The sequence below is a fragment of the Periplaneta americana genome, chromosome 15, assembly GCF_040183065.1.
Source record: "Periplaneta americana isolate PAMFEO1 chromosome 15, P.americana_PAMFEO1_priV1, whole genome shotgun sequence".
Taxonomy (NCBI): Eukaryota; Metazoa; Arthropoda; class Insecta; order Blattodea; family Blattidae; genus Periplaneta; species Periplaneta americana.
The window spans coordinates 15377803-15404653 of NC_091131.1; the positions used below are offsets into that span (position 1 = coordinate 15377803).

At 32.9% G+C, this 26851-nt stretch overlaps 1 protein-coding gene across 3 annotated transcripts in view; it reads left to right on the forward strand.

The window, feature by feature from the left end:
• Nucleotides 1–26851, forward strand: part of LOC138714672 (ankyrin repeat domain-containing protein 50) — a 771534-nt gene that overhangs the window by 685486 nt on the left and 59197 nt on the right. For all 3 annotated transcript variants that reach the window (XR_011336058.1, XM_069846733.1, XM_069846735.1), the window contains 2 exons: nucleotides 19090–19269; nucleotides 20462–20812. Coding sequence is in view for 2 of the 3 variants with exons in the window: in XM_069846733.1 (XP_069702834.1) it covers nucleotides 19090–19269; nucleotides 20462–20812 (531 nt within the window). In the remaining variant the exon portion in view is untranslated. The remainder of the gene's footprint in view (nucleotides 1–19089; nucleotides 19270–20461; nucleotides 20813–26851) is intronic.

Sequence of the window (26851 nt, forward strand, 5' to 3'; positions counted from 1 at the left end):
TTTTATCATATGGCCTTTCTGTCGTATGGACGTTTAGTACATGGACATTTTTACCGTATGGACATTTTGACAATATGGACATTTTGGCCTTACGGACGTTTTATAATATGGACGTTCTGTAGTGTGGACTATATACGGTGGAAACGTGTAATGGATTTTTCTTCTATAAAAGTTTCTTTGATAAAAGATGTCAATACCTTGAAACAAATATGGCGGAACGCAAATATAACTGAACTGATACTACCACAAAAATTCTGATATTGGAGTATGAAGGAAATGAAATGTTGTAAATAAATAATTTGTATAATATAAAAAAAATAATAATAATAATAATAATCAATAATTTTTTGTATAACTTTTCAAGTCCTCGCTTATCTCGTCTTTCAATCCACGGTTTAACCCACAGACGTTTCTTTTTCTGTGTTTTTTTTTTTCAGTAACATGTATATTATAACAAACGTACACTAGTGTCCAAAATTTAAGCATAATTCGTAAAACAGAGAAATGAAGGGGAAGACGGTGAGCAATCGCTATAAAACTTTATCACTGTAGCCTATGTGTCGCATCATACCTGTGCTCTGTGCATAGGGAAGGGGTATCCCAACCTCCGCCTCCCCTCCGAATAAACGCGTGTTTAGAAGATAAGCAAATTGTTTCCATAGTTACGATAACCATAGTGCTCAGATATAAAACAAATGAAATACTTATTGCATAGAGATAATAATAGGCTAATGCCTTCCAGTTGATATTAAATTTAAAAAAACTGTAAAGAGTAATAATTTAAAAATGTTGTCGATGTCATAATTCACACAACAATAGTCGGAAAAATATTTTCTTTCCATAAAAATATTGCTTTCTAAATAAAAGTTTTGACGTGTCTGAGCTTTATGTCCAAAATTCCCTCATTCAATTTTAATTGCAATTATGCTTTACTTTTGAAAAATCCTGCATAATGAATCTACATGAAATTCTATTGCCACATCACTGTTATTTTCATCATCTTAATTCTTTCTTTCTTTCTTTCTTTCTTTCTTTCTTTCTTTCTTTCTCTCAATTTAACCTCTCCCTTCTAGGTGCATTTACACGACCCACGCCACCCGGGCCTTACAGGGCCGCGACCTGTCGGGAGAGGAATTACTATGGATCACATACATACTTTTTTGACCACACAAGGACATGGAGGGCCTCCCCGGACGAGGGATCAGCTCAATGCCAGGGCCACCTCCGATACAACACAAACATTTAAGACATTACACAGCATTCACTCACACATTTGAAAGGATTAAGGGAAGGATCGCCGTCCATGGCCGGACTTTCAAGAGGTACAATCCCGGCATTTACCTGGAAATAACTGAGGAAACCATGGAAAACCTCAGTTAGGATTGCCGGCCCCTGATCATCTTAATAAACGCCAAAATTATTGTTGTTATTATTATTATTATTATTATTATTATAAGTTAAAAATATAACAAAAATAGTAGAATACAGAGAGAAATGATAACATGTTGAAAGAATGCAAAATTCCTGTTATCCAAAGACATCTCTATGGTACAGACCAATTTATAGGACGAAGAGATGAGGGAAGACCATAAACAAGATGGTTAGAACAGTGAACGGAAAGAGAAAGTGTCTAAACCGGAAAGTCAAAAGAATAAGATTATTATTATTATTATTATTATTATTATTATTATTATTATTATTATTATTATTATTATTATTATTATAAGTTAAAAATATAACAAAAATAGTAGAATACAGAGAGAAATGATAACATGTTGAAAGAATGCAAAATTCCTGTTATCCAAAGACATCTATGGTACAGACCAATTTATAGGACGAAGAGATGAGGGAAGACCATAAACAAGATGGTTAGAACAGTGAACGGAAAGAGAAAGTGTCTAAACCGGAAAGTCAAAAGAATAAGATTGTTATTATTGTTATTATTTATTTATTTATTTATTTCATCAATCATTGTTCACGTCATGGCGGATTAGATGTATTCCAGTTCTTAATCCGTCATCACTCTCTATACAAATATAACAAAAAATTAATACATTTGAACTTATAAGTATCCTCTGTTTACAATAATAATACTATTAATAATAAAAATAATAATAATAATAATGATAAAAGTAATAATAATAATCAACTAATAAGTATACCTCTTTTATTTAAAACTCCAATGGCCAGTTTGTCCAAGTAATGTTTAATTTTGCTTAACTAATGTTAATTTAACAGTCTGTTTATTTTTAACGCTTTGTTAATGTATTTTCCATTTGTTCAACATAATTTTGTTTAAGATAACCAACACTTAACTATAACGTCTGTTAGCAGTATTTTAACTACTCAACAGCAGTTGGTAATGATTCTACACATGTAAGACAATTTTTGATTGGCTAAAATTAATCTTTAAATTCTATATTATAGAGTGAGTCATGAAACTTGCATAAAATGACAACCTGTTATAGTAGGCCACGCTCCATAAACAAACAGTTGACAAATGAAAGTTGTAGGTGACGTGCTGAATAATAATTACAAAGTAAGGTTATATTTCCTCATTGCTATTATGGATACGAAATAAGAAAGAAATAAAATAACACTGATGTATTTAAACAGTCCAAAGTATTTTTTAAATGTTATATTACCAGTCATATGCTAAACATTCCCTACAGAGAGAGACAAAATATTAATTTCGCAACTTCTGTTCGAACAGCTGTGGAGACATCGGCCATATTTAACTAACTGTTAAACGAGTTAACTGCCCGAAATCCTACATTTAAAATTAACAAACTGTTAACTATCTGTTAAACCAAACTGGTGTTGAAAACATACAATTTTATTAATTAACAAACTGTTTAGAGTTTAACAGTCGTTCAATTTTCTAACAATACTTGGAAAAACCGGCCATTACTCTTTTAAGAATTATTCTAATACTTCATCGACTATTCTTCGTAGTTTCTTATCGTGTGACTACTCAACATTTATAATTCCATCTCCGTTAGAGCTTTGACTTTCTCTTCCCATCTAATTTTAACTCTAAACAGAAATTTTCCTAATTTATGCAGATTGCTGGCGTTTACGTGACCATTCATTTTTTTATAAGCTACTATAGCGTTTATTTGTAGAAATTTTTTTATCCACCCAACTGTTTCTCAAATCATTCGTTGCCTGACACTTTAACGCAATATGCATTGCGTCTTCAGCTAGTCCACACAAAGGACATTTATCCTTCTCTACGTTCCCTCTCCTATTCTTGAGTCTCCAGGTACCTAATCTCCACCATGCCATTCCTGTTCTCTCTTCCCTTGAATTTAGTCTAACATATTCTTCCTGTTCCCAAAACTGCTTCACCTCCCTATTTTAGTGATCCTAGGTCTTTATTTATTTATTTATCAAAGCTTCCTCAAATTAGAGGCTGCCATTAGACAAAGCATACAAAACAATACAAGAACAAAATAGAAGATGAGAGCTAAAAGAGTAAGAAAAAAGGCAAACAAATACACAAACAAACAATGGCATACAGAAGAAAAAAAATTCAAGTAAAGAATCAATGAAAGCTAAGAATAAAAAAGAAAAATGATAATGTTGCGTCAGTGTTTTCCATACACTGAATTAGAGTCCATATCTTGTCTTGAAATTTCGTTTGCCCTCTCTTTTACTATTCTTCCAATAGTTTTCGTGTTTATAGACCCTAGTTCTCTCCATAGCCAATTTAGACCTAATCTGTTTATTTCACTTTCCAGCTCTTTCAGTCAATTCGATTTCCAATTAGCGGCTTTCATACAAAAGATACATGTTTTCATAACTGCCGAATCATTCCAACACAGAATATTACCAAAATATTTGATTTATCTTTCTAGAAAAATTCCCAGACTCGAATCGGTTCAAATATCTAGTAACGCTGCCAGGTTAGAAGCATTCTCCGGTATTCCTAGAAATTTTTTACACATTTTGGCTCTTACTTTATCGATGTTTCTGTTGGATATTATTATTATTATTATTATTATTATTATTATTATTATTATTATTACTATTATATCATCCAGTCTGCTGTCAAAAAATCTGATAGTTAGAATTTATAAAACAGTTATATTACCAGTTCTTTATGGTTGTGAAACTTGGACTCTCACTTTGAGAGAGGAACATAGGTTAAGGATGTTTGAGAATAAGGTGCTTAGGAAAATATTTGGGGCTAAGAGGGATGAAGTTACAGGAGAATGGAGAAAGTTACACAACGCAGAACTGCACGTATTGTATTCTTCACCTGACATAATTAGGAACATTAAATCCAGACGTTTGAGATGGGCAGGGCATGTAGCACGTATGGGCGAATCCAGAAATGCATATAGAGTGTTAGTTGGGAGGCCGGAGGGAAAAAGACCTTTAGGGAGGCCGAGACGTAGATGGGAAGATAATATTAAAATGGATTTGAGGGAGGTGAGATGATGATAGAAACTGGATTAATCTTGCTCAGGATAGGGACCAATGGCGGGCTTATGTGAGGGCGGCAATGAACCTCCGGGTTCCTTAAAAGCCAGTAAGTAAGTAAGTATTATTATTATACTTACTTACTTACTTACTTACTTACTTACTTACTTACTTACTAACTGGCTTTTAAGGAACCCGGAGGTTCATTGCCGCCCTCACTTAAGCCCGCCATTGGTCCCTATCCTGAGCAAGATTAATCCAAACCCTATCATCATATCCCACCTCCCTCAAATCCATTTTAATATTATCTTCCCATCTACGTCTCGGCCTCCCCAAAGGTCTTTTCCCCTCCGGCCTCCCAACTAACACTCTATATGCATTTCTGGATTCGCCCATACGTGCTACATGCCCTGCCCATCTCAAACGTCTGGATTTTATGGTCCTAATTATGTCAGGTGAAGTATACAATGCGTGCAGCTCTGTGTTGTGTAACTTTCTCCATTCTCCTATAACTTCATCCCTCTTAGCCCCAAATATTTTCCTAAGAATCGTATTCTCATAAACCCTTAATCTCTGTTCCTCTCTCAAAGTGAGAGTCCAAGTTTCACAACTATACAGAACAACCGGTAATATAAGTGTTTTATACATTCTAACTTTCAGATTTTTCGACAGCAGACTGGATGATAAAAGTTTCTCAACCGAATAATAACACGCATTTCCCATATTTATTCTGTGTTTAATTTCCTCCCGAGTGTCATTTATATTTGTTACTGTTGCTTCCAGATATTTGAACTTCTCCACCTCTTCAAAAGATAAATTTCCAGTTTTTATATTTCCATTTCGTACAATATTCTCGTCACGAGACATAATCATGTACTTTCTCTTCGGGATTTACTTCCAAACCTATCTCTTTACTTGCTTCCAGTAAAATTCCCTTGTTTTCCCTAATCGTTTGTGGATTTTCTCCTAACATATTCACGTCATCCGCATAGACAAGCAGAAGATTATTAGTAGTACTATTACTATTATTATTATTATTATTATTATTATTATTATTATTATTATTATTATGGTTTTCTTTTCTCAATCGTACTATCAGGGACTGGAATGCTTTACCTGCAGACTTACTAAAGGCTTTACCAACAACCAAAAATGTATTTAAAAATAGGCTTAAGGACCTTACTACACAGAATTTAAAGGTGTAAATGATATGTTGTTATTGAAGTGTTGTATCAGTGAAGAATTATGTTGTGTCAGTGAAGTGTGTTGTATCAGTGAAGAAGTATGTCGTGTCAGTGAAGTGTGCTGTGTAAGTGAAACGTGTTCCTGACAGTGAAGCTTTATAGTTTATAGTGGCAGTGCAAAGTATTTGAACAGTGAAATGTTTTTGAAGTGTTAGTGAAATCAGGATAGAATCAGTGAAATGTGTCGTAGTTCCATTGCAGTGAGTGAGTTGACAGCGAAATGAGTGTAATTTGAAAGGTACTTGTGCAGATATGAACATATCATACTCGTGGGTTTTAGTTCGATCTTAGTTTTAAGATACAAATTAGATTTATTTCAAATGTTATTTTAAGTGATCGTTTTATTTAAATTAGTATATTCCCTGTTGTTGTTATTATTATTATTAATTATTGTTCGTATTAATTATTAGTATTATTATTAATTGTATTTTTAATTAATAAGTTTATTATTGTCATTATTGAGTGTAATTAGTTACTACTGCCACCGGGTATATACCCACTGCAGTGTGAATAAATACATACATACACATTATTATTATTATTATTATTATTATTATTATTATTATTATTATTATCATTATTATTATTATTATTGTAGTACCTTCTTCTTATTAATTCCATGTTAACAGTTTTGTTAAAAACGTGACGTCAGGGTCAGATTCGTTCTGTCCTAATTTGAAACGAAGAGCCGTTTCCAAGCGGTTTTATTGGTAATTTCCTGTGTGTTATCATGAGAGATCTTTTCCTTATCCCCAATGCAGTAGAATTGGTTAGCGTGATGCAGTGCCGGTAATACTGCGCCTTAACCTGGCTTAGGGGCGTCTCCCCCGGTGCGCGGCGCCTCTAAGCAGTTGAGCTTTGAGATTTCTCTGATGTTATAGAACCCACAGGAGCCAGGTAGCTGAGTTGGTAAAGTGAATAGCGACCGGGGTTTCGTTATTTTTCTGTTATCCAGAGCACCGAGGGTCCATTTCAGCGTGCTGGATGTAAACCCCCTACACCCCCAGGGACACTGGATTGGACGCACCTCCCGCAATACCAAGAATTCATGCTCAGTCAATATGATATCCAATTTTATTATTCTTGCTCTCAGTGGAAACAGCACTGAATTCAGGGATATCGCGTTTTGGACTTCTTGAAATATCCTGATGATCTCATACGTGTTAAACATATGCCACATCGGGATAAAATGTACAAAGCCAGAAATTACTGTTGGTTTATGACGTATCGTGTTTTGATGGTTTGCCTCGGTGGTGTAGTGGTCTCTATACTTGACATTCACTGGTTCCATCATGGCCGATAGCAGTGGATTTTTTAATATGGAAATACTGTAGTTCCGAACGGGGGATTTCGCCGACCATGACGAATGTACTATTATTATTATTATTATTATTATTATTATTATTATTATAATAAATTTACTACATCGTTAATGACCCTCATTGTTCAATAATAATAATTCTATATGTATTGATCTTTATACTGTACTTTACGTATACTTTATACTTATCTGGTACTCTACTACAAATGATGCTTTCTGAAATACAATTGATTAATGTGAATACAAATTATACTTTCTGAAATACAATTGATTAATCTGAAATACAAATGATACTTTCTGAAATGCAATTGATTAATCTGAAATACAAATGATATTGTCTGAAATATAATTGATTACTCTGAAATACAAATGATACTTTCTAAAATACAATTGATTAATCTGAAATACAAATTATACTTTCTGAAATACAATTGATTAATCTGAAATACAAATGATACTTTCTGAAATACAATTGATTAATCTGAAATACAAATTATACTTTCTGAAATACAATTGATCAATCTGAAATACAAATGATGCTTTCTGAAATACAATAATTGATTAATCTGAAATACAAATGATACTTTCTGAAATACAATTGATTAATCTGAAATACAAATGATATTGTCTGAAATACAAATGATATTGTCTGAAATACAATTGATGAATCTGAAATACAAATGATACTTTCTGAAATACAATTGATTAATCTGAAATACAAATGATACTTTCTGAAAAACAATTGATTAATCTGAAATACAAATGATACTTTCTGAAATACAATTGATTAATCTGAAATACAAATTATACTTTCTAAAATACAATTGATTATTCTCAAATAAAAATGATACTTTCTGAAGTACAATTGATTAATCTGAAATACAAATGATACTTTCTGAAATACAATTGATTAATCTGAAATACAAATGATACTTTCTGAAATACAATTGATTAATCTGAAATACAAATTATACTTTCAGAAATATAATTGATTAATCTGAAATACAAATGATACTTTCTGAAATGCAATTGATTAATCTGAAATACAAATGATATTGTCTGAAATACAATTTATTAATCTTAAATACAAATGATACTTTCTGAAATACAATTGATTAATCTGAAATACAAATGATACTTTCTAAAATACAGTTGATTAATCTGAAATACACTTGATTAATCTGAAATACAAATTATACTTTCTGAAATATAATTGATTAATCTGAAATACAAATTATACTTTCTGAAATACAATTCATTAATCTGAAATACAAATGATACTTTCTGAAATACAATTGATTAATCTGAAATACAAATGATACTTTCTGAAATACAATTGATTAATCTGAAATACAAATTATACTTTCTGAAATACAATTGATTAATCTGAAATAGAAATGATGCTTTCTGAAATATAATTGATTAATGTGAAATACAAATGATACTTTCTGAAATACAATTGATTAATCTGAAACACAAATGATACTTTCTGAAATACAATTGATTAATCTGAAATACAAATGATACTTTCTAAAATACAATTGATTAATCTGAAATACAAATGATACTTGCTGAAATATAATTGATTAATCTGAAATACAAATTATACTTTCTGAAATACAATTGATTAATCTGAAATACAAATGATACTTTCTAAAACATAATTGATTATTCTGAAATACAAATGATACTTTCTGAAATATAATTGATTAATCTGAAATACAAATGATACTTTCTGAAATATAATTGATTAATCTGAAATACAAATGATACTTTCTAAAATATAATTGATTAATCTGAAATACAAATGATACTTTCTGAAATACAATTGATTAATCTGAAATACAAATGATACTTTCTGAAATATAATTGATTAATCTGAAATACAAATGATACTTTCTAAAATATAATTGATTAATCTGAAATACAAATGATACTTTCTGAAATATAATTGATTAATCTGAAATATAAATTATACTTTCTGAAATACAATTGATTAATCTGAAATTATACTTTCTGAAATACAATTGATTAATCTGAAATACAAATGATGCTTTCTGAAATACAATAATTGATTAATCTGAAATACAAATGATACTTTGTAAAATACAATTGATTAATCTGAAATACAAATGATACTTTCTGAAATACAATTGATTAATCTGAAATACAAATTATACTTTCTGAAATACAATTGATTAATCTCAAATACAAGTGATACTTTCTGAAATACAATTGATTAACCTGAAATACAAATTATACTTTCTGAAATGCAATTGATTAATCTGAAATACAAATGATACTTTCTGAAATATAATTGATTAATCTGAAATACAAATGATACTTTCTGAAATATAATTGATTAATCTGAAATACAAATGATACTTTATAAAATATAATTGATTAATCTGAAATACAAATGATACTTTCTGAAATACAATTGATTAATCTGAAATACAAATGATACTTTCTGAAATATAATTGATTAATCTGAAATACAAATGATACTTTCTAAAATATAATTGATTAATCTGAAATACAAATGATACTTTCTGAAATACAATTGATCAATCTGAAATACAAATGATGCTTTCTGAAATACAATAATTGATTAATCTGAAATACAAATGATACTTTCTGAAATATAATTGATTAATCTGAAATACAAATGATACTTTCTGAAATACAATTGATTAATCTGAAATACAAATGATATTGTCTGAAATACAAATGATATTGTCTGAAATACAATTGATGAATCTGAAATACAAATGATACTTTCTGAAATACAATTGATTAATCTGAAATACAATTGATTAATCTGAAATACAAATGATACTTTCTGAAATACAATTGATTAATCTGAAATACAAATGATACTTTCTGAAATACAATTGATTAATCTGAAATACAAATTATACTTTCTAAAATACAATTGATTATTCTCAAATAAAAATGATACTTTCTGAAGTACAATTGATTAATCTGAAATACAAATGATACTTTCTGAAATACAATTGATTAATCTGAAATACAAATGATACTTTCTGAAATACAATTGATTAATCTGAAATACAAATGATACTTTGAGAAATATAATTGATTAATCTGAAATACAATTTATTAATCTTAAATACAAATGATACTTTCTGAAATACAATTGATTAATCTGAAATACAAATGATACTTTCTAAAATACAGTTGATTAATCTGAAATACAAATGATACTTTCTGAAATACAATTGATTAATCTGAAATACAAATTATACTTTCTGAAATATAATTGATTAATCTGAAATACAAATTATACTTTCTGAAATACAATTCATTAATCTGAAATACAAATGATACTTTCTGAAATACAATTGATTAATCTGAAATACAAATGATACTTTCTGAAATACAATTGATTAATCTGAAATACAAATTATACTTTCTGAAATACAATTGATTAATCTGAAATAGAAATGATGCTTTCTGAAATATAATTGATTAATGTGAAATACAAATGATACTTTCTGAAATACAATTGATTAATCTGAAATACAAATGATACTTTCTGAAATACAATTGATTAATCTGAAATACAAATGATACTTTCTAAAATACAATTGATTAATCTGAAATACAAATGATACTTGCTGAAATATAATTGATTAATCTGAAATACAAATGATAATATCTGAAATACAATTGATTAATCTGAAATACAAATGATACTTTCTAAAACATAATTGATTAATCTGAAATACAAATGATACTTTCTGAAATATAATTGATTAATCTGAAATACAAATGATGCTTTCTGAAATATAATTGATTAATCTGAAATACAAATGATACTTTCTAAAATATAATTGATTAATCTGAAATACAAATGATACTTTCTGAAATACAATTGATTAATCTGAAATACAAATGATACTTTCTGAAATATAATTGATTAATCTGAAATACAAATGATACTTTCTAAAATATAATTGATTAATCTGAAATACAAATGATACTTTCTGAAATACAATTGTTTAATCTGAAATACAAATGATACTTTCTGAAATATAATTGATTAATCTGAAATACAAATGATACTTTCTAAAATATAATTGATTAATCTGAAATACAAATGATACTTTCTGAAATACAATTGATTAATCTGAAATACAAATGATACTTTCTGAAATATAATTGATTAATCTGAAATACAAATGATACTTTCTAAAATATAATTGATTAATCTGAAATACAAATGATACTTTCTGAAATATAATTGATTAATCTGAAATATAAATTATACTTTCTGAAATACAATTGATTAATCTGAAATTATACTTTCTGAAATACAATTGATTAATCTGAAATACAAATGATACTTTCTGAAATACAATTGATTAATCTGAAATACAAATTATACTTTCTGAAATACAATTGATTAATCTCAAATACAAGTGATACTTTCTGAAATACAATTGATTAATCTGAAATACAAATTATACTTTCTGAAATGCAATTGATTAATCTGAAATACAAATGATACTTTCTAAAACATAATTGATTAATCTGAAATACAAATGATACTTTCTGAAATATAATTGATTAATCTGAAATACAAATGATACTTTCTGAAATATAATTGATTAATCTGAAATACAAATGATACTTTATAAAATATAATTGATTAATCTGAAATACAAATGATACTTTCTGAAATACAATTGATTAATCTGAAATACAAATGATACTTTCTGAAATATAATTGATTAATCTGAAATACAAATGATACTTTCTAAAATATAATTGATTAATCTGAAATACAAATGATACTTTCTGAAATATAATTGATTAATCTGAAATATAAATTATACTTTCTGAAATACAATTGATTAATCTGAAATTATACTTTCTGAAATACAATTGATTAATCTGAAATACAAATGATGCTTTCTGAAATACAATAATTGATTAATCTGAAATACAAATGATACTTTGTAAAATACAATTGATTAATCTGAAATACAAATGATACTTTCTGAAATACAATTGATTAATCTGAAATACAAATTATACTTTCTGAAATACAATTGATTAATCTCAAATACAAGTGATACTTTCTGAAATACAATTGATTAACCTGAAATACAAATTATACTTTCTGAAATGCAATTGATTAATCTGAAATACAAATGATACTGTCTGAAATACAATTGATTAATCTGAAATACAAATGATACTGTCTGAAATACAATTGATTAATCTGAAATACAAATGATACTTTCTGAAATACATCTGGAAAAGATGTAGTTGGGGAACTTGGAAATAAATAAATAAAATTTCATTTCGTAGTACGAACTTTAGAAACGCTCACAATAACTGTAGGCCTAATGCAATTGTAAGTTAATTAATAGAAAGCAAATAATTAATATATATTGTCTTCAGAGTAGCAGGCCTACTTACTTGAAATATAAATTGCACAAATTAACATTAACCACAGCTTTGGTTTGTCGCGTTATGTAAACATTGTAAACATGGAAACGACTTTCGCATACTTCCCATTGGGCAACAATGTATTATTGTTGTTGCCTTCTTGATTCAAGTAAATTACTGTGAATATGAGAATATCCCTTGTTTTAGAAGTTATAGTACCCACTGAATTATCTCTCTTTTTTTCTGGCGTAACCTGGAGAGAAATTGAAATGTAATAAGTAGCATTATTTACATTTTTTCAGTATGAATTCGTGTACGTAAAATTATCGTAAATATAAGATTATACACCCTTCTTTGAACAAAATAAAGGTACTTTCATCGCCCTAGTCTCGAGGCAATTATTTAGCGAAAGAGAAAATGAATAGTAAATAAACAAATGGCACACAATCAGCCATGTTATTGCTGCGTATCGTGATTGAATAGTTTTGAAGTGGTTATTGATTTCATAAGTTAACATGAAGTGGAAAATTGGATGCCACAAATTGCATCACACTGCTTGTGATGCAACCGTGAACAGAGTCGTGTTGCAAATTATTTAATGTTTCCGTTGAACAAAGCGGTGTTTTGAAATGCCAATGACTGACTGTAATTTGTTATGTAAAAATATAATCCAGGCTGCAAATACCTCGCGAGACTTGGGCTGTGGAATTCAGTATTGATTATGCAGAGCATAGAATGGACGATGCATTCTGACTATGATTAGGATTATTAATATATGATAATTGTATGACATTTATTCTGCAGCCAAAACAACTTCATCTCCATTCGTATGGAAATTCTTTGTGACATAATTTCAACTTCTGCTGCAGTTAAGAGGTTATAGGAAATACCTTACTATAATATATTATTTTGTTTTATTGAGGAATTACTTGTTAATAAGTTTATTACGTACAATATACTTACTTACTTACTTACTGGCTTTTAAGGAACCCGAAGGTTCATTGCCGCCCTCACATAAGCCCGCCATCGGTCCCTATCCTATGCAAGATTAATCCAGTCTCTATCATCATATCCCACCCCCTCAAATCCATTTTAATATTATCCTCCCATCTACGTCTCGGCCTCCCTAAAGGTCTTTTTCCCTCCGGTCTCCCAACTAACACTCTATATGCATTTCTGGATTCGCCCATACGTGCTACATGCCCTGCCCATCGCAAACGTCTGGATTTAATGTTCCTAATTATGTCAGGTGAAGAATACAATGCGTGCAGTTCTGCGTTCTATAACTTTCTCCATTCTCCTGTAACTTCATCCCGCTTAGCCCCAAATATTTTCCTAAGCACCTTATTCTCAAACACCCTTAACCTATGTTCCTCTCTCAACGTGAGAGTCCAAGTTTCACAACCATAAAGCACAACCGGTAATATAATTGTTTTATAAATTCTAACTTTCAGATTTTTTGACAGCAGACTGGATGATAAAAGCTTCTCAACCGAATAACAACAGGCATTTCCCATATTTATTCTGTGTTTAATTTCCTCCCGAGTATCATTTACATTTGTTACTGTTGCTCCAAGATATTTGAACTTCTCCACCTCTTCGAAAGATAAATTTCCAATTTTTATATTTCCATTTCGTACAATATTCTCGTCACGAGACATAATCATATACTTTGTCTTTTCGGGATTTGCTTCAAGTAAAATTTCCGTGTTTTCCCTAATCGTTTGTGTATTTTCTCCTAACATATTCACGTCATCCGCATAGACAAGAAGCTGATGTAACCCGTTCAATTCCAAACCCTGCCTGTTATCCTGAACTTTCCTAATGACATATTCTAAAGCGAAGTTAAAAAGTAAAGGTGATAGTGCATCTCCCTGCTTTAGCCCGCAGTGAATTGGAAAAGCATCGGATAGAAACTGACCTATACGGACTCTGCTGTATGTTTCACTGAGACACATTTTAATTAATTATTTATTAATTATTTAATTACGTACAATATATTTAACTTTATTTCAATCGGTAATTATGTATGGAATTATAGGATGGGGTAGCTCATTTAAATCCAATTTTAATCCACTTTATTTATTACAGAAGAAAATAATTAAAATATGTCCTCATAAACCTATTGATTTTCCATCTCAAAATTTGTTTATAGACTTTAATGTACTTAACGTAAGACAAATTTATTATATTGTATTAATAAAATTCACACATAAAAATCGAAATAATTTTGAATTGTATTCTCATAGTTATGAAACAAAAGGTATGAATTCTTTAAGATTGTTTGAACCAAAATACAACACTGTTACAGTATTTAATCATAGTAGTAGTATAACAAATTTATATTTAAATATCCTAATCTTGTCAATTCTAATAGTTCTAGTATTAAATTTTAAAAGTTATGTATGGATTTTATAAAAATTGAAAAATTGTAAATTTAAATTTATATACTATAATTGCAAATTGTATTGTATAATTATTAATTTCAATTCAGGAATCCGCCCCTGAGCACGAGTTCTACTCTTTCAGGGGCGAGCTAAAGTTTCTCTGTATATTTTATATTTTATGTTACAATTATTAGCAAAATAATAAATAAATAATAATAACGGACAACTAACAGTTTTACGTGCGAACGACGATGGTGCTGCTATCTACCTGCCGGGATGGAGATACTCGCGAAACAAGCTGTAGTCAACTGCAATGTATATTGTTGCTGGGCTAGTTAATTTGTTAATACTTTTATGAATTAGTACTAGGTACTAGTGTTAAAATGTCAGGCTGTATAGCCTATGTGCTGTTTATAATTATTGTGACAATTGCAGCATTACAAATTGCTCCAAATCGTACTTTCGATTCCCGACAGTTCATAAAACGTAAGTCAACAACATTCTTTAGTAGGCCTAATTCCTTCGTCTTTGTATTGATAGAAAAATACAAATTAGTTTTTTATTTAGACCTAATAAATAAATAGAAGTTAAAATGTATTGGATTTTAAGGTTTTATCAAATTAAGTTTTATTGTTGTCCACATGCCTTTACTAATTATTACAAGCATCAGATTACTATCAATTTTATCTTTGCAGTTGTCAGCAATGCGTATATAAAACATTACTGTAAATTCATTCCTAATATCAGATTGATTTTGTCTCGATAAACCAAAGAAAAAATATGTAACAATTAATTACGGAAAGTAATATGAAGTATGCAATATTTCTCATAATATTTAAACAATAGTCCGAATCTCGCTATGTTAATATTTGTATATGTGGACGTAATTCCATCCCTCTCCGCTAGATGTCAGGTCCGCGATTTTTCGCACTCACGCCAATGCTGCTAGCATACAGCTGTTCGGTATTATTGTAGTAAGGTATTTGGTTATAGGCTGCGGATTTATATGCGCTAAAAATCGTGAAAATATGCATGCAAATATGCTCAAAGAATGAAGAAAATATACATTAAAACTTGAAAATATAGGCTACACAGGCTAAATTATATTATTTTACAACAATAAGTTTCTTCCATATATTGGAGGATGTACATTTACATTACAGTCCGCTGAGTGAGCTCTATGGTAGCGTATCTGCCTCCAGACTAACCGGCCCGGATTCGAGTCCCTGCGGGGTCAGAAATTTTCGTGTAAAATTTCTACTTCGGGACTAGGAGAGATGGCGGTCCACACAACTTCTAATCACTAGATTGTGCACCAATGTGCCTGGGTGAAATCCCAAATCTCTCTGCATTGCAAATGAAGAAAAGGCATATGTCACTGTTGGTAGTGATTCTTCTGCCAGCCGGGGACGTTAAGCCTGGCTTCCCCCTTGTTGCTATTCGATAGGAGTAGACTACGTGCCGGTACCGGGTTTTCCCTTCCCCCTTCCTCATCATCATCCTCACCCATTCCGTACACTACACTTACACATATATTCATCATAGTACACGACATAACTTTCCACAGATACATATGTATAGCGTGGCCTGCCGAAGTGGTGTTTAATTCGAAAATGGGCCACAGTCCTGCCACCTGTCCACAATATGCGGAACCCGAATCAAGCAAGTGACGTGGATAGGCATTATATACACACATTTACTTTACATTTAATTCTTATTTATTACAACAGATTACAATGTATTTCTCCAAATTTTCAGATGTAAATCTCTTTCGGTTATCAGCAAGTATGTTCTTATAAACAGAAAATGTTGTTTAAACTTCAGAATTTTAATTTTGCGAACAATACTTAAAAGCTTTCATTCTTCAGCTGTGTAATTCTGAGATTCGCCTTGTAGAATTCCACTAATTTTTATCATTATTTCCAAATCTGGATTTCGTTCCTCAGTTTTTTCATCTTCTCTGTTAAAATTCTCACCACTGACCCTGGAAATTTATTGAAACAAGTTGTCACAGTGTTCAATGTGCAGCAGTTAACTAGAGACCACGTTCCTCAAGTCTGGTCATTATTTCAGGAAGTGTCTTGAAGTGTGCGCCTATGTACGAAAGTTCACTTTGAATTCTTACATCATCTGTAGCCAATTTTGCTGAATTAATACAGGCAACATCTTCTGGATTCAGCAAATGAAGCACCAAAGGGCAAAACATATAATTAATCGATTAATTATGAAGAAAATAATTACGATTGTAGGCCTGCCTCATAGTATCCAAATCTATTCCATATTTCAGAAATTTATTAACGTAAGTTTGAATAAAAATAAACTGCTGTTTATCTAGTAAACAAGCAAAATGTAAAGTAAATACAGTGCAGTCTATAAGAACCCTTACTACTGTGTTTGGTCTAATGTGTTATCTATTTAAATTTATGCTCGACCATGCCGAAATGTACCAATTATACATCTGGTAGCAGTCCTTTAATGCATGTCATTAAAGTACACCTACTCATTAAAGTACAGGTCTTCAGCCAATGATAACTCAGCTTACATGTGTTCAGCCAATGACAAGTCAGCTTTGTACCGTTATAAAACCGCAAGTATCGATTATTCTCGGATATGGAATCGAAAGAGAATTAGCGAAAAGTCACGGAGGCTGGAAATCCAATATTGTCGCAGAAGGTTATGTTCTGTTACTATAATAATTAGCGTTAATTGTAAATAATATTCAAATAAATTCAATTTGTCATCTCGTTTTTCAATGTCGAATTCAGTAATCAAGGTTATAATATTATAATAGTATCAAGTTTAACGGGACTGCGTCAAGGTCAATGACATTATTGTTCCTCGGAAAAAATCAATACTTTCGCGTCTGCGCAAATCTCACAATTCACGGCCTAGAACAAGGTCACTTCCGATCTTGTCAGTTACAAATAAAATGTATACATCTGAATACCGGTAATTTCAAGTTAGAAATATGGTCGAGCATAAAAAGTCGTATGAAACTCGCCTATAATGGTAATTAAGAAGCTCGTATGAAAATTATGAAACTCGCTTGCGCTCGTTTCATAAACATCCATACTCGATTCTTAATTACTATCATTATAGGCTCGTTGCATAATGTACGATTATGTCGCCGGACTTTTGGAACACTCATATAGGCCTACAAGGTGTTAAAAAAAAGTATCCAATATTTTAGGAGGTGATAGTATGCATCAAAACAAGAAATTAATGTCTAATAAATATGGGTCCTACCACACATACTCTCTGAAATCTATACACTTGTTCATGTGACATTCATTTATGGCAATGCATTCCTCTTCCTTACAATACAGCAGACTACCAGATAATCATACAGTAGTTGACACCCCTGGCATGGAATACTGATACGTCGCAAGGAATACTGAAAACAAAAGTCTGCTTGCGGATATGAGCGGGGTTCAGTAGAGATGATGACGTGAATTTTCGTAATCAGCATGTGTGGGCTGATGAAAATCCCCATGCAGTTGAAGAAACAAGACATCAGTACCGATTCTCAATCAACGTATGGGCAGGCGTTCTTGGTGATAGATTAACAGGGCCATACGTGCTACCACAGAGATTAACTGGAGATCGTTATCAGGACTTTCTTATTAACGTATTAAAACAAATTTCAAAGAGTGCGTGATTCCTTACGCCGAGGGGCAGAGGAATGCATTGCCATGAATGGACGTCACATTGAGCACCTCCTATCAACAAGTGTTCAGATCTCAGAAAGTATGTGTTGTAGGATCCATGCTTACTAGACATTATTTTCTTGTTTTGATGCATACTAGCACCTCCTAAAAGAGGGATACTTTTTCAACACTCTGTTGTATGGTATATACACATATAGTGCATACATTTTATATGTCCTGTATCGTGGTCTAAGACATTTTGCCTAGGACTGGCGTTACGGAATGCGCGCTGGCTCGAGTCCTTATGGGGGAAGAAATTTTATTATGAAATTTCGGCCAGTGTATGGGACTGGTGCCCACCCAGCATCGTGATGCACTTGGGGAGCTACGATAGGTAGCGAAATCTGGTTACGAAAACCAGCTATAACGGCTGGGGGGATCATCGTGCTAACCATATGATACCTCCATTCTGGTTGGATGATCGTCCACATCTGCTTCGGCATATGGACGTGAGGACAGCAGCCGATTGGTCGATCTTGGTCCTTAGAAGGGCTGGCTTCACGGATTATTATTATTATTATTATTATGGGTAGGAGAAAGATGAGGAAAGACGTCTTACACGTTGTGTGTTTATCTGCCAGGTGGATGGCTTGAACTGGGAGGAAAGGCTGAGCTCCACATTGCCGACGCCTCGCGACCCACGGGTTGTAAGACTGCTGCTGGAGGCTGGTGCTCGTCTGTCCACTGAGGAGGACCGAGGAGAAGCAGGAGATGGCGAGAGCGGCTGTGAGCGCGCTGAGGAGGTCGTCGCATCTAGTCAGGTCAGTGGCACATCTGCTAACAGGTAGAGTTGAGTCAGCACCATCCAGTGTCGTAAATTTGAGAGTTGGAGGGACACCAGATCCTGCTGCCAGGTGTTAATATCGAACATTTCAGCTGGCACCTTCTATTTCGTACTGACACGTTTCTTATATTTAGGAGTTGGAACAAGTCTCATATATGAAAATGCTGGAGAAACACTTTTAGATTCCGCTGACACTGCTGATAGGGATCCTTTAGTAGTTTATGCCCTTCAAATTAAAAAATATCTGAGTTTTACTTTAAAGATTCCTATCCCACGCCTGTTGAAAAGGAATAACAATGGCGGCCGACTCGGTGATTGCGCTACTCTGCTATATCCACGGACTCTGGTGATGAGGCGATAGTAGCGATCCTAGTGGCTAAAGCTTGTGTGATGTATCTTGTCTCACTGTGAAAAGAGAGAGACAGGAGATATGTCTTACTTCGTCTGCGTTGTTATGGCGATGGGATGCCGTCCATCCATCCAGTGGCGGAAGGGACTAGTTGATACATTCTGCAGCGCAAAATAAAATAACAAAATATCTCTCTTCTTACTGTGTACTTCCGTCACTGAGCTTGTCTTTCAAGAAACTGAGTTCCGGTAACCTGTACAATAACAAGGTTTTGAAAGGAATCCTGAAAATTTACAACCCTCCTATAATCTCCACCATCCTTTGAAGGGACTTGGTTTTATTGCTACTGAGACAAGATAAACCTTACCAGGTATAGCAACTAGCAAGTTCATCTATTAATGGATGCATATTCCCTACGCTTTGAGCTTCGTGATTGTATGTACGTCTTGTGGTTATTACGTTACCAGAGCAACTGAAATGAAGCAAATGAACATCGTGACGTTAGAAGTTCATTTTTTTGGGAATTAAATTTGTTTTTATTTTGATATAGGGGAGAGTCGGGTAGTATCGGACATCGGGTAATATCGGACAGTGCGTTTGTTTCATCTACCACCATATGGTAGTACCTGAATGACATGGTTACGTTTCTCTATGCGACATCACAGAAACGTAACCATGTCAATCAGGTACTATCATCGTGTGGTAAATGAAAGAAACTCACTGTCCGATATTACCCGATGTCCGATACTACCCGACTCTCCCCTAAACCTATTTTAACAAGTTTTTTTTTTTAATGAATGTAATAATTTATGCCGTGCAGGTATCAGAGGAGTGCAGCCCAGTGGTGGAGGCCGTGGTTCGAGACCCTCTCGCTGAGTTGCTAGGTGTGGTGGATGGAGACGTGAACAGGCCAGACGGGGGAGGCCGAACACTGCTCCACTCTCTGGCAGCGGAAGGCAACGCACGGCTGCTGGAGTTGGCCATCGCCACGTGCCGTGACGCAGATCTGGAGGCTACCGACCGCCATGGACAGACGCCACTGAACCTCGCAGCCCGACATGGCCACGGCGACGTGGTGGCAGTTCTGTTGGCGGCTGGGGCCACCCCGGACCACGCGGACTGCGATGGCTGGACCGCACTCAGAGCCGCTGCTTGGGGCGGCCACACTCAGGTCAGGGCATGATCTGCTTTGAGAACGGCTTCAGATTTGGGACATCGGTCCATGGCTGTATTTATCCTGGGTTTCTTTTTGTGGGTCTTCTAGATAAGTTAACTTATTCATTATAACTGTCCATAGCATTTCTCAATATCGTAACTGATTTTGATTTAATAATATTTTATATCATACTTATGACTTTTAGGCCCGATTGTATAAACCATTTAATCTTAGATCAGAGGTTAAATTGATCCTTGTTTCAGCTGAACTTGGAATTTTGTGTTGTATAAAGTCTAATCTGAGATTAATTTGTCTCAAACTAAAGTCAACTTTGACTGAAGAAATTTCTCCGATTAAGTTAGATGATCCAAGTTCAGTTATTTCTTTTCTGTTTGAAATATACGAGTGACAGATTGTGCAAATAAAATATCCATTATTATTAATATTAATAGATATGATAGGTACATATATATATATATATATATATATATATATATATATATATATATATTTCTTTCAATTTCTTGCCTTAATACACAATCTTATATTTTTTATGCTCTATCGTGTTCAGCAGTATCAAATAACATAACCTATAATTATATTATGTTTATAACAACCATTAATTATTAATGGATATGATAGGTACATTCATAAATTTTCAATTAACTGTATTACTAAACGAAAATTGTCGTTTTATAAAGCTTTATTATGTTTAGCAGTATCAAACACCATAACATGATAACAACTCGGAGAACAGTCAACCTTCTTCTTATTGTCCGCCATTATTCACATTGCACAAAAAACCAGTGTCTCCAATAGAGTGTACGGAAAGTCGCCAAAAAGTAGTTGTAAAGTCGCTAGATTTCTCATTACCAACAAAGAAAGATTAAATTTTGTCAGTATGGGGTGCTAAAAAGGTCACTAAATCCCTATTTAAGCAATATAAAAGTTAAAAGAAATTGTTGTTGAAAAAGAGTTAAAGTCGCTAGATTGGCAACACTGAACAAACCTGTCCGCGCATCACGTATTTCACCTGTTTATGCGATGTTGCCAAATCCTTTTCACGTGAACTTAGATTGCATTTGAACCAAGGTAGTTTGATCGCAGAAAAGTTTTATACAATAGAAGAAGTGTCTGAACTCGGTTCACTTTTCGATCTTCGATCAACGTTGATCTTTAGTCAGGGAGTTTTATACAATTGGGCCTTAAGGAACCCACAGGTTCATTGCCGCCCTCACATTTATTTTATTTTAAATCCACAACCAACAGAAGCAGGCTTCCAATTACAGGTGGCTTACATAGATATATATACTCAAAATACATAATAAGAGAAAAAAACAACAAAAACAAACAACACAAACGAAAGAAAGAAAACACATAATGGTAATAGATGCTATAATATAATATTACAGTTAATATAGTGCCAAATGTCAATAATGATGCAAAATTATTTAAAAACTAGAGTAAAAACATTATAATACACTTCTTCATAATTTAAATATCTAAGGAAATACAATTCTCTTTAATATTGTATGAAAATTTTCAATTGTTAAACTGAAATCCAATTGAGAATCACAGTTTAAAGACAGAGAGTTGTAAGTATTACACATAACAAACAATGGAGAGTTCTTGAAGAAAACAGTTCTAGGAATAGGAATAATAAAAGGTTGCCTATGACGTAATTCTGTTCTTTTTACATTGAACTGAAGGAATTTAAGAAAATCACAGTTATTCAATATACCGTTAACAGTCTTATAGAGTAAAATTTGGCTATTTATTAATCGTCGAGATTTTAAAGTTTTATAATTAAATTAAAAAAGTAACTGATTATGTGATATTTGCTTGTCATAAGGCGACACGTGATGTTTTTTAAAATATAAATAACGTAAAAATATTTTCTGTATCCTTTCTATTTGCATCTGATGGGACTGAAACTGAGGTGACCATATTACAGACGCATACTCTAGCTTACTCCTAACTAGAGTTTTATATAGAGTATCAATAGTATTTATATTTTTTAATTCTTTTGTATTTCTGATTATAAATCCTAATTTTCTATATGCATCAATTACCACGTGATTCAAGTGCATTTTAAAACATAAGTTGTGTGTAAAATAAATACCCAAATCCTTAAATGATTCTACTCTAGGTAACTTCACACCATTAATTTCATACGAATTTTGAGCAACTGTCTTATTTTTAGAATATGTCATAAAGCAACATTTATTAAGATTTAACAGAAGAAAATTATCGATACTCCATCTTTATAGTCTGTCCAAATCATGCTGTAGATCAAAAACGTCTTGTTCTTTGACATAAGCCCGCCATCGGTCCCTATCCTGTGCAAGATTAATCCACTCTCCATCATCATACCCCACCTCTCTCAAATCCATTTTAATATCCTCCCATCTACGTCTCGGCCTCCAAAAAGGTATTTTTCCCTCCGGCCTCCCAACTGACATACTGTATGCATTTCTGGATTCGCCCATACGTGCTACATGCCCTGCCCATCTCAAACGTTTGAATTTTATATTCCTAATTATGTCAGGTGAAGAATACAATGCGTGCAGTTCTGCGTTGTGTAACTTTCTCCATTCTCCTGTAACTTCATCCCGCTTAGCCCCAAATATTTTCCTAAGCACCTTATTCTCAAACACCCTTAACCTATGTTCCTCTCTCAGAGTGAGAGTCCAAGTTTCACAACCATACAGAACAACCGGTAATATAACTGTTTTATAAATAAATTCTAATTTTCAGATTTTTTGACAGCAGACTAGATGACAAAAGCTTCTCAACCGAATAATAACAGGCTTTTCGCATATTATTCTGCATTTAATTTCCTCCCGAGTGCCATTTATACAAATACTGTTGCTCCAAGATAATTGAATTTTTCCACCTCTTCGAAGGATAAATCTCCTATTTTTATATTTCCATTTCGTACAATAGTCTGGTCACGAGACATAATCATATACTTTGTCTTTTCGCGATTTACTTCCAAACCTATTGCTTTACTTGCTTCAAGTAAAATTTCCGTGTTTTCCCTAATCGTTTGTGGATATTCTCCTAACATATTCACGTCACCCGCATAGACAAGAAGCTGATGTAACCCGTTTAATTCCAAGCCCTCTCTGTTATCCTGAACTTTCCTAATGGCATATTCTAGAGCGAAGTTAAAAATTAAAGGTGATAGCGCATCTCCTTGCTTTAGCCCGCAGTGAATTGGAAAAGCATCAGATAGAAACTGACCTATACGGACTCTGCTGTAAGTTTTTTTATGTTATTTTACGACACTGTATCAACATCTAGGTTATTTAGCGTCTGAATGATATGAAGGTGATAATGCCGGTGAAATGAGTCCGGGGTCCAACACCGAAAGTTACCCAGCATTTGCTCGTATTGGGTTGAGGGAAAACCCCGGAAAAAACCTCAACCAGGTGACTTGCCCCGACCGGGATTCGAACCCGGGCCACCTGGTTTCGCAGCCAGACGCGCTGACCGTTACTCCACAGGTGTGGACTGCTGTAAGTTTCACTAAGACATATTTTAATCGAACTAGTTTCTTGGGAATACCAAATTGAATAAGAATATTATATAAAACTTCTCTCTTAACCGAGTCATATGTCTTTTTGAAATCTATGAATAACTGATGTACTGTACCCTTATACTCCCATTTTTTCTCAATATCTGTTGAATACAAAAAATATAAACAATAGTCGATCTATTACGCCTAAAACCGCACTGATGATCCCCAATAATTTCATCTACATCTGCTTATTACATTATAGTCTACTTACTTGTAACATTATATTTAAAATGTGCTCATTCAGTGACGTAAGCTGGACTGTAGGCCTAAGTAACTTTGCTCTCAGAACTACCGGTACATTTCACGCTTTTTCACAAATAAACAACACAAACTTGTGCTGTGTTAAATGAAAGAGGATTATTTGGTCAAATGTTTTTTTCAATTACTGCAATAATATTGACAAACTATAAAACACTTGGGGTAACAGAGTCCTCTTCGTCATACAGTATCAACATGTATGCTTCCATCTGCTTTGTTCGCTATATGAACTAACTAGTTTAAGCCAAATCCTTTGAAAAGTGTAGGTCCAAGAAATGAATCAGCTCTAGTTTCATATGACTCAGTTGGAGCTACTTCATACACTGCATTGCACTGCAGGATCAAAAACCTGATTTGTGAGTCATAAAATTTCTCATATGTATCACCATATCCCTAGAGCCCACAGTTAACATTTCCAGAGACTCCAGGTGGCGTAAACCTAAGATAAAACACCTGGTGTCAAGATTAAAAATGTATCAGTTGTATGTGAATTTATGTTGCTCACTTCTATCGAGAAACTTCCAAGCCTGCTATACAATGCTATGCAGTATAGTTTTGTGACATTTTATTCCACGGAATCATCCCTGTTAGGAAATCGGTGTTGTATTGAGTCTTAAGATTTTATAGACCATCTTAGAAGTTTACTTGCTGTAGTTATATACTATACTATATTGTTCTTTGTATAGTTATAAAACTTCATATGAATCTGACAGTTTTTTCGGAATACTCCCATTTCCCTTCCCAACTTCCAACACTTTATAATATTTTTAATATTAACCTGGCTCTACCTTTGGATTAACGGTTGAAAACAGAAAACACCGTTTGCTACCCCTTCCACGAACGGAGTTCGATGACACTGACGTAAAATACAAACAAATCACTTTACTGGGTATAGGAGGGGAGAAAAATAGTTCGTCCATTTACGTAAACTAGGAAATGTTGCAAGTTTGAGTTTGATAATTTTCATTAGGTTTTTGTTTAATAAAAATACAGTACAGTATTAACAATAAGTGTTTTTATTCACGAACTGAGTTATCCATGCAAACGTATTCATTATGCAGTGTATATTATACTGTCTACAACACATTAGCGTACAATGTAGAGAATGAAGTTAAATTTGAAAAATAATCATAATATGGATATTTAAACACATTTTTGAAAATGGTGGCCATTCATGTCGATACAGGCTTCAGTTTTTTTGTGCATATTATCGCACTATAGACTATTGCATCTAATTCCAATTACCAGTTTCGTCCTTCGTACTAGTAACTCATGCTGAACCAATTCTGTACCTAGTCTATAAAAGAGTACCTTACGTACTGTAAATTCAATCTTCGCTTCTGCCCGACCCGAAAAGATAAAATTACTCAGACATGCTATCTACTGTCCGTCCAAGTAGTTATGTCGCAGGATCGTAGAAAGAGGGGAAATCACGTGACAGTTAATTACTTAACGAGGCTCTTTTATTTAAGTTATATTAAACAGTTGTATAATATTACAACAGAAATTAATGTTTTCGGAAAAGAGCCAAGACAGCCCACCCACTAGCTTTACAGAGGGGCGAGTAAAAGTAGGTGGGGGAAATCGGGAATCGACGGACGACAGTACCTGTGCGAAAATATGATTCAATATTGAAAGCTCTTTCGTCACTGGAAAATGCGAACATATTTCTCAAAACGTAGAGGAGAGTCGGGTAGTATCGGACATCGGGTAATATCGGACAGTGAGTTTCTTTCATCTACCACACGATGATAGTACCTGATTGACATGGTTACATTTCTGTGATGTCGCATAGAGAAACGTAACCATGTCATTCAGGTACTACCATTTGGTGGTAGATGAAAGAAACGCACTGTCCGATACTACCCGATGTCCGACACTACACTCTCCCCTACTATACTCACTAACTCAGTACTATATGCGACCTTGGTTCTGTGTGGAGGACAGTTGTAACTTCATTAGTAGAAGGGATGGGAGTGAAGCACGTACAAAAACTCAGGTACAATAAAAATTGAAGTAAAAATGAAATGATGTCCCTGTATAATCCATTGTATACAGAACAATGGGAAACCACTGCACCATATAAAATGTGAACCGAACAACCTCTAAAGAACCTACAGTTCCTAATTTACTACATTAGAAGTGGTGGTAATGATGATAATGATGGATGATACAAGATGACAATTCAAGTTATCAGCAACTTCCGTGTGTGG